Source organism: Oryx dammah, unplaced genomic scaffold (genome assembly GCF_014754425.2).
Source record: "Oryx dammah isolate SB20612 unplaced genomic scaffold, SCBI_Odam_1.1 HiC_scaffold_5, whole genome shotgun sequence".
NCBI lineage: Eukaryota > Metazoa > Chordata > Mammalia > Artiodactyla > Bovidae > Oryx > Oryx dammah.
This window is the reverse complement of record NW_024070189.1, coordinates 47,759,862-47,768,744: the sequence shown is the minus strand read 5'-3', so window position 1 is coordinate 47,768,744 and position 8,883 is coordinate 47,759,862. Positions and strand designations below refer to the sequence as shown.

Sequence of the window (8,883 nt, the reverse complement as noted above, 5' to 3'; positions counted from 1 at the left end):
AGATCTTGCTGACATCTTAAGTCTTTGATATCCCTTCTACCAGATTGGAGGCAGGAGGAAACAGACCACCAGGGGAAGTTCCATCAGTTCTTCGGTGCTTTTTAAGCCCCTTCTCTGGCTGGGCTGAGGACACGGCGCTTGCCACTTCCAGCACTTTGGAGTAGAAAGAAGAGGGGGCTGCCTCACGGGTTCCCAAGCACCTGGCGCCCATCTCTCGGCCCACACTTGCTTATGTCACTGTCGCCCAGCGGGGGAAGCGGAGGGGAAGTCATGCCCGCCCCTGAAATGCCAGGCGCCTTGCAATTGGCTACAGAGACTCCGGCCCGGCAGCGGATTGGTCATTGCTGAGGGCTTGAAAGGTGGATGAGAGCAGATGACACCTCAGACGGACCGTGGCCCGGGATCAGACAGCGTCTGCGGCGAGCCGAGACGCGTCCCCAGCCCATCATGGCCCGGCTCCTCCGGGCATCCTGCCTTCTCTCCCTGCTCCTGGCCGGCTTCATTCCCCCGAGCCAGGGACAGGAGAAGTCGAAGGTGAGTGAGCCTCGGGGGTGGGGGGCCAGGGGAAAGAATACAGCCCGCAGGTGTCACCATCTCTCGGTGAGGGCTTCGCTCTAGAAGGGTGACACCTAGGTGCGAGAGACGCCCTTAACTCCCGTTGCCTCCGTCTTTGGCGCACTCAGACTGTCGTTAGACTCTTTGCAGTTTCATCTGCTGGAGACCTGGGTGCTCCTGGTGGGCGGAATGAATGAGGGAGGAAGGTTTGTCTCTCCAGAGTTCACACTTTCTTCCCCACCACTACCTCCGAGCCGCCTTGCTACATCCAAACCACAGTCTGTTTCTGAGACCCTTCCCTTCCAGCGGACCCTGAAGAGGGTAGGGGGCCCAGAAAATGGCCTGGAGACTCGGGGTCTGGGTGGCTGCAGAGTTCCCAGGGAGAATGGCAGGCAATGTGTGGTGCCCAAATAGCCCAAACAAATGCAGGTAGGATTCTGGGATACTGGTAAAAGAGGCTGACAGAACGAGCTCTGGGCTGGCAGCAAAGAATGCCCAGGACACTGACTAGACCTCTCATCCTTTGTGGACCTCAGTTTCTCTATCTGCTAGAGGTGAGAGCACAGGGCACAAAGAGGCTGATGACTTCAGAGGAGAAGCTGCAAAGCTTGGAGAAGCTGAAAAATCCACACATCATTCTCTGAAGGGTTTCCTATTTGGGGGCAACCTCAGTACCCACCAGCCACAGCCCTATTGGCCTGCCAGCTCCATAGGAGAGGCAGAATTCTCTTGAGCCTGAGTCTACCCTCAGTAGAGCGTGTGGTCCTTAGCTAGAGTGGGGATGCTGAGGTCAGGAGCAGGGGTGACCTGACATGCTTAGACCTCTCCTCTTCCCCAGGGTGGGGAGTCAGGAGCCAGGCATAGACCCAAAGAGAGAGATTTTTGTTTCCAGCCTCCCAATACATAGACACACCAACACACACACACGCACCGACACACACACACACCGACACACACCCCTCACCTGTATAAAATGAAGAAGCTTTGTGCTTCTGTTGTTTCTCAAATCTTCCATTCTAAGATCTTATGACTCCACAATTCTATTTCCAGAATCCTATCTATTGTTCAGGAAGCCCATTAAAAATGCAAGGTTACTTCTGCTTGTTTCTATCTCGTCCTGTCCTCAGCCTAAATTCTAATTGGTCTGCCTCTCCTGGGAGTCAGCCTAGAGACTGGATGGTTATGGGGCCACTTCCTCCTAGCCTCTGGCTTTGTATCCAGTCTTGTTCATAATCTCCAATTCAGAAGGTATTTTCCTGGGCAGAGATGGGTCTGAGTTTCGACATTAGGGTGTGGAACTGAAGTGAGGGCAGGCCATGGGTAGGGCAGCATCATGGAGTCAGTCCTATAACCTCAGTTTGGGGAGAAGCAGAGACGGGAAGATGGGGCCCTGTTTCAAGAAGGTGGAGGTAAGAACAGGGATCCTATGAATAGCTCATCATAGTCATGTGTTCTCTGTAGAACTCTGGGGAGGAATAGATGGATTCAGAGAAAACAGGATGGGTATGGGCTAGAAAAGCCTTAGAGTGGGGTGTGATCATATCAGATGCAACCAGCTAGGATTTGCTAGCCAATGACAATCTGGTCCTGCCCCATCTTTCCTCCCAGGTCTTGAAAGGGTTGAAATCTCATAGCCTCCATTTCTAGGACTCAGTCACTACTTATCTTACCCACAGCTCCAGGGCCAAGGCAGGGGCCCAGGGGCAAGTGGAGGAAAGGATGGACAAAAGGCAACAGCCCCACAGGAATATTTGCCTCCACCCATTTCAAAGGGAGGGGCTGGGGAACAAAGCCTTTCCTCTCTGTCCCCTCTCCAGTCCATCTTAAGGCTGCCCAGGCTCCCTGTCCTTCCCCTACAAAAGGACTTCACAGAGGCTAAAGAGAATAACAGCTGCTGACGTGTGTGGGCTCCTAGTAACCGCTGGTTTCTAGGTGACTAAATCAGGCAGATAGAATGAAGGAACCACTGGCTGACAGTCAGAGCTGAAGAGCCCTCTAGACAGCCTTGAATCTGACCCCATCTCATAATCAAGGAGCCAGAGCCCCAGAGAAGGGACAGGAGTAGTCACATGTAGTCGCATGGGAGGCCCGGCCAGGCCTAGAACTCAGGTCTCCTGCCCCGAGTCCAGCTCTCCTCTCATACCTTCACACTGTTGGGAGTGGTAAGATGAGTGAGGAGAGAGACACAAGACCAGCAATGCAAGCCAGCCGGGGTCCTGGCAGGGTCTCCCCTCCCACTCTCAAGCCGTCTGAACTCTCCTGTCTTATGCAATAGTGGGAGGATTGAGGTAACCTCCCCACCCCCACCTCCATCTCCTCTGACCTCCTGGTTAAGGTGCAGGGTTCTGGGACTCCAGGGACCCACAGAGGAGGGGCGGGGCCTATAAGGAGGTGGGGCGCATGCTCAGTACTGAGAGCGGGCTGTAACTCTTTCCCCTACCATTGTCACTCTCCGACCCCTCTCGGTCTGAACCCACAGTACCAGCATTGCAGGCCCAGTAGAAAGCAGGAGGCTTTGTCACAGGTCCCGTTTCCTGGAAATACTCTGCCCAGTGCATCAGCTTCCTCATACCGACTGGGGAACACCCAAGTCTTCTTCACAGTAACACAGCAACGTCAGGACCCTTTACCCTACCGCTTGATGAGGGGACGGGGGCTGGGTTTCTTTCCAAGAGGCTTTCAAGATGGTTTTAATCTACTAGCAAATTCCCACAGCCATTTGGGGAGACAGGTGGTTTTTCCCACACCCATCAACAGATGGAAACTCAGATTGAAAGTGACTTGCTCAGGGACACACAGCCAGCAAGACTCAACTCTAATGAGAGGAGATTCCCCTTGCCCCACCCCACCCTGAAAATGGGCTTAAAGGCTGATCCTCCCGCTGTTTTCAAGCTTCTCTTATTTGGACAACTTCTTGGCTTTTTTTTTTTCCCTCCCCATTTCACAGTGTGTTTTTGGGCCAGGGCAGAGTGGAGAGGCAGGCAGGAGGCCTGGCTAGGGTGTGTTTGTTGTGTCCTGGCTGTTTACATTTGGAGCTGGAACTGACCCCAGCTGGGGCCCAAGAGGCCCAGGGGCTGGAGGAATGTCAAGCTTAGGTCTCAGGCCTGCCTCTGGCACCCACCAGAAGTCACGGGGCATGGAATATTAGACTCACCTAAAGCAGGGAATTCGTACCCGAGCCAAGAAGATCGCTTGCAGCAGTCAGGGAATGGCCATGTGGAAGGAGTCCAGCTCCCCCAGCTCAGCAGCCCTACGGAGTCTCCAAAACAGAGTGGCTTTCTTACACCCGCCCAGGGCTACACCCTACCAGCCCAGATGGCTGTCTTCACTAGGTTGGGCCCAGGTGCACCTCACCTTAACAGCCAGTCTTCCAGGACTGGCCAGAACAGAGTGCATGAATTTGCTTCTCTTAACTCCAACCACCTGTCTCTGGTCTATAATGCTAGCTTGCATTCAGTTCTATTGTCTTCCCGCCTCTCCTCAGATGTCCAGGCCAGGGCTGCCAGCCCACCTGCTGATTGTGGTAGTATTGCCATGATGCTCTCTCAAGAGTAAACCCAGATTTGTGTATTCTGCATCAAAAAATGGTAGAGATGAGATGAGGATAGGGTAGGGGGTGGGGTGGATGTAAATTCAGCATCCCACTTGCTGGCAGGAATCCTTTCCCTCTTCTCCCACCGAAAGCAATGCTGTCAAGCCACTGTGATTCAGAACAGCTGGTCCAGTTCAAGGTTCTCACTTTATAAATGAGGAAACTGAGGCCCAGAGAAGAAAAAGGGCAAATCCAAGACCACACAGGGAGTTAGAGGCAGAGCTGATTCCCCAACTCACAGCCCGTTGCTCACTGACTCTGCTAGTCTGGAGGCGGACTGTGGAGAGGCAACTGGGCAAAGAGTAAGGCCTTAAGGTCATTGCCACACTGCTCAACGCAGGGAACATCGGATCTGTGCCAGGCACTGGGCTTTATATGACCATCCCATTTAATCCTCCCAGCAGGCCTGGCCCCATTCCTGGCCCCCATCCTACTTCCCTATTTCTGAACAACAGCCTTAGCTTTCCAGTTCTCCAGATTGGAAACGTCGGAATCACCATTTTCCACACTGATGTTTCCTCATTTCTGTGCAGCTCTTCCTTCACGCGATCTACTTCGGGCTCTCATCACCACTTGCCTGCGTTATTCTAACAGCTTCCAGTCTCCACCAGCCCATCCAGTGACACCGGCATGGGGGCAGTCTCCCTCACAGCCTGCCTGGTGGCTGTCTAAACTGACAAGTGATGCAGAAGTAATGGCCATAGTTATTTCTCCAAGTTTCCATAGCACTCACCAGCTTATTCAATGCTTTTAATATTATCTTGTACAATGAATTAGGAGACTTCAGTTCTAGTCCAGTTTGAATTCCTGAGCAAGTCAAGACCACGTGGGCAAAAGTGTTCCGCCACTCCTGGTATCTTGAAAATGGTGGTGTCCGAGTTCCCTTCAGGCTCTAACCGCTCCCTGGTGCTGGTGTTCTCTTGCAGATGGACTGCCATGCTGGTGTGGGCGGCACCATCTATGAGTATGGGGCCCTCACCATCGATGGGGAGGAGTACATCCCCTTTAAGCGGTATGCTGGCAAATACATCCTCTTCGTCAACGTGGCCAGCTACTGAGGCCTGACAGGCCAGTATGTTGGTAAGAGCCACTTGCTCTTCCCCTGCTGTGTTTGGGGCTGCTTCTGCTAGTTGGGCACATTCCAATCACAGGAGCTTTTCTGGTGCAAGGAGAATGGGGGTGATGGTCATCATGACATTTTAAACCCTGTACCTGAATCCTACTGTGTTCCGTGGTTCTGTGAAAATAATTATATAACCTGAGGTCTGATCCCCTACAAATATGTTCTAGAAGATTCTCAGTTATCCTTCATCCCTGAGTATCTCAATTGCCCTAAAAGAAGGATGGAGGAATTGGGTTTGTGCCTGGAACTTCCTTTCATTGAAGTAAGAACAGTAGCTTCCTCTTGCTGAGAAATTCTCCCCTGTCCTCAGCCCATCTGCCTCAGTGCTTCTCTTGGCCCCTGGCCTGAGTTCCCAGAGTTTGTGTGTTAGTGACAGAACCAGGTTTCATGATCCCTGGTACCCCCTACTTCTCTCTCCTTAGCTGGGTCAGAGTCAAAAGCCAGGGGACAGGCAAGCCAAAGGCATCTGACAGCACCCACCAGAAAATGCTTTGGGGGTATGGGAGGGAGGCAAGGGCAATCTAACTTAGAATGTTCTGCCTGAGAGTCATGGGCAGATTCCTGGAAGTACAATGACAGTGAACTGGATGGCCCAGTGGGTAGTGAGCGCTCTGTCTAGAATGCTTCCATGTAGCCCTTGGAATAGAGCAGAGTGCATTTGGGCAAGAGGTGGGCTGACCATGGATGCTGCACAAGAGGCCAGGAAGCACTGAGCGGGGTGAGAGCTGGGCCAGGCTCTCCCCTGGGCCCCTGAATACCCAAAGTATAGGAGGGGTGTGAGGGGTCCATCCCACCCCAAGGATGTCATCTGCCTTCTGCCCAGGGATGGATGGTTCTCATTCCAGGACACTCAGTCCTGATTGTCCTGAAGGAGCCTGCAGCCTACAGGCCCAGGTGGTGGGTTTAGGCAGTGGGTATCTGATTATTAATTTGAGGAAGCACATTGCTGTCTTCTCCCCCAGACCTCCAACCCATCCAGGTTGGACTCCATAGGATGGGGCTTGAATGCCAGCAATGCCACACTCAATGGATTATCTTGGGCAAGTCCCTTCCCACCAGGCCTCAGTGATTTCAGCTATACAATGGGATGGGCAGGTGGATGGTACACAGGAGGTGGGACTCCTCACCAGGCTATCCCCATCTCTGCTCTCTCCATTCCAGAACTGAATGCACTGCAGGAAGAGCTTGAACCATTTGGTCTGGTCATTCTGGGCTTCCCCTGCAACCAATTTGGAAAACAAGAACCAGGAGAGAACTCGGAGATCCTAGCCACCCTCAAGTGAGTGCTGACTCAGTGTCCTGAGAAAGCTCCTCCAGCACGTCCCTCCCACCGCGCCCCGGCCCAGGCTCCAGTCAACTTTTATGCTGGCCCCTACTCACAAGAGATATTTATCAGCCACCAAGAACTACTCTCTCCTTCCAGGAACTTTGTTTAGTGGAACAAGTGGAAGAGGTACCAGGAGAGACAGGGTCAGGGATGATGGCGGTCAGCCACGTTGGGGAAAGGAGGACAGGTTGAGGGCAGGGGTTATTGAGCAGTTACCAAATTGAAGGAAGACTGCTGACCCACATTATACCTGTGCCCATTTAACAGTCACTGGCTGCCACTGCCCATTATAGCATAAAATCCAGATTCCCAACCCCCCTTCCCCAGTTCTGTCCCCTCCTCTTATTTCTGAGCCCATGTCCCTGGGATCCACACAAAAATATTCCTCTTAGGTATGTTCGACCAGGTGGGGGCTTCACCCCCAACTTCCAGCTGTTTGAGAAAGGCGATGTGAACGGGGAGAAAGAGCAGAAGTTCTACACATTCCTGAAGGTGAGTACACAGCCAAGCCACATTGCTGAAGAGCCTCTCTGCCTGGCTGATGCTGGCTCTGGACGGGGCTGCAGCTGCTCCTGGCCCCAGGCCAAGTAGACAAGGCCTGTGCCACCCTCCTTTGTTCCTGGGCTCTTGGGGAGTTTCCTGGCATCTGATTATTATTCCAACTAGAGGGCTTTGTAGACCCTAGGGGCTCATCAACTCATTTTACAGATAGGCCCCAGAAGGGACAAGCTTAGGGTCTCACAATCTGCTAGAACCAAAGCTGGTGCTGGGATTCAGTTTTCTAACTCCCAACCTGGTACTCTTTTCTCAATGCCGGGCTATTCTCCTTCCCCTGAAAAGTCCTGGGAAGGAGGAGGGATTACAGAGTGGGAAGGGCCCCAAGCAGAGTTAACACTTCTCTCGTCTCTGCTCCAGAACTCCTGTCCTCCTACCTCGGAGCTCCTGGGCTCACCTGGCCGCCTTTTCTGGGAACCCATGAAGGTCCATGACATCCGGTGGAACTTTGAGAAGTTCCTGGTGGGCCCAGATGGCATCCCCATCATGCGCTGGTACCATCGCACCACGGTCAACTCTGTCAAGATGGACATCCTGACCTACATGCGGCGGCGGGCAATCCTGGAGGCCAAGGGGAAGTAACTGAGGCCCACCCCCGCCCCCATGTCCACCACACGGGCTAGGGAGGGCTCTGTTCAGGAAGGAACCCACTTCTCCAACTATGCCACACTCCCATGCTAGACCCTTTACTGTTACACAAGGCCCCAGCCTGAGATGAACGTTGTGTCTGTATTGCTCTGCACATGGGCGTTTGCACACATGCCTAAAGGCGTGTGCACACACGAGTACAGGGCCACATGTGTCAACCTGCACAAGTGCACACGTGGCAACAGCTGTGTGCCGTGAAGAATGCCAGAGAGGAACTTCCCTTTCCTTCCAGTTCTCTGTTCCAGTGATAACCATCCACTTTCAGCTGAGTCCAAACTGAAAACCCAGCTCTAGATTCAATTGTTCTTTAACCAGGACCTCACCCTACCGGGCTGGCATCTCTCACTGCCTCCAAACACCACCCAGAAATGCCCGGAAGTTTCTGGGTCTGCCGCACTGCCTGACCCCCTCCTTCTCCACCACACAGCCTCGCTCCTTCCTGAGGGCCCTCCCCCGCCCCCCACCCCACCACCCCCACAGCGTTCCCTGAGAGTCACCAAGGCAGATGTGAGAGCAGGGGCCACGCTCCCCGTGTCAGGGGGCGGCATCGCCATGAAGGAGGGGCCCGAAGCCCGCATGGGCGGACCTCCCTTGAGCCTGTCTGAGGGGCCAGCCTTTAGTGCATTCAGGCTGAGGCCCCCGGCCAGGGATGCCACCCCACTCCTTCGGGGGGTGTGTCCTCTCCCCTCACCCTGACCTGCTGGCATGAGGCTCACCCCTGTCTGCCTAGTAAAGGCCTTTCTGCAGCAGCTGAGCCTACTGTCGTGCTTCTTCCATGGGGCTGCCCCAGCGCGGGGGCAGGAAAGCTGGAGGTGGCGGGAAGGAATGAACGGAGGGCTTCAGGGCCTTGCTTTTTGGTTTCCACCTAGGCCCGCTCTGCTTCCTCACTCAGCATTTGGAGTCTATAAAACCAGCTCACATCTACTGTCACCCCACAGTTCTCTCTCAGGTAGCTAGATTTGACAGATGAGGAAACTAAGGCTCACAGAAGGGCCAGACCTTGCCCAATGTCTCCTGACAAGTGAGGGGCAGGACTGGAGTGTAAACTCAGGTCGCCTGACCCCCAGCCCCTGGATGCTCCAC

The 8,883-nt window shown here is 53.8% G+C and overlaps 1 protein-coding gene across 1 annotated transcript; it reads left to right on the top strand.

Annotated features, from left to right (window-relative positions):
• Positions 1-348: 348 nt before the first annotated feature.
• GPX3 (glutathione peroxidase 3) lies at positions 349-8,549 on the top strand. Its single transcript, XM_040239568.1, has 5 exons — positions 349-534; positions 5,074-5,227; positions 6,432-6,549; positions 6,990-7,089; positions 7,513-8,549. The coding sequence occupies exons 1-5, from the start codon at positions 364-366 to the stop codon at positions 7,732-7,734; spliced, it is 765 nt and encodes a 254-aa protein (XP_040095502.1). The 5' UTR covers positions 349-363; the 3' UTR covers positions 7,735-8,549.
• Positions 8,550-8,883: the final 334 nt, after the last annotated feature.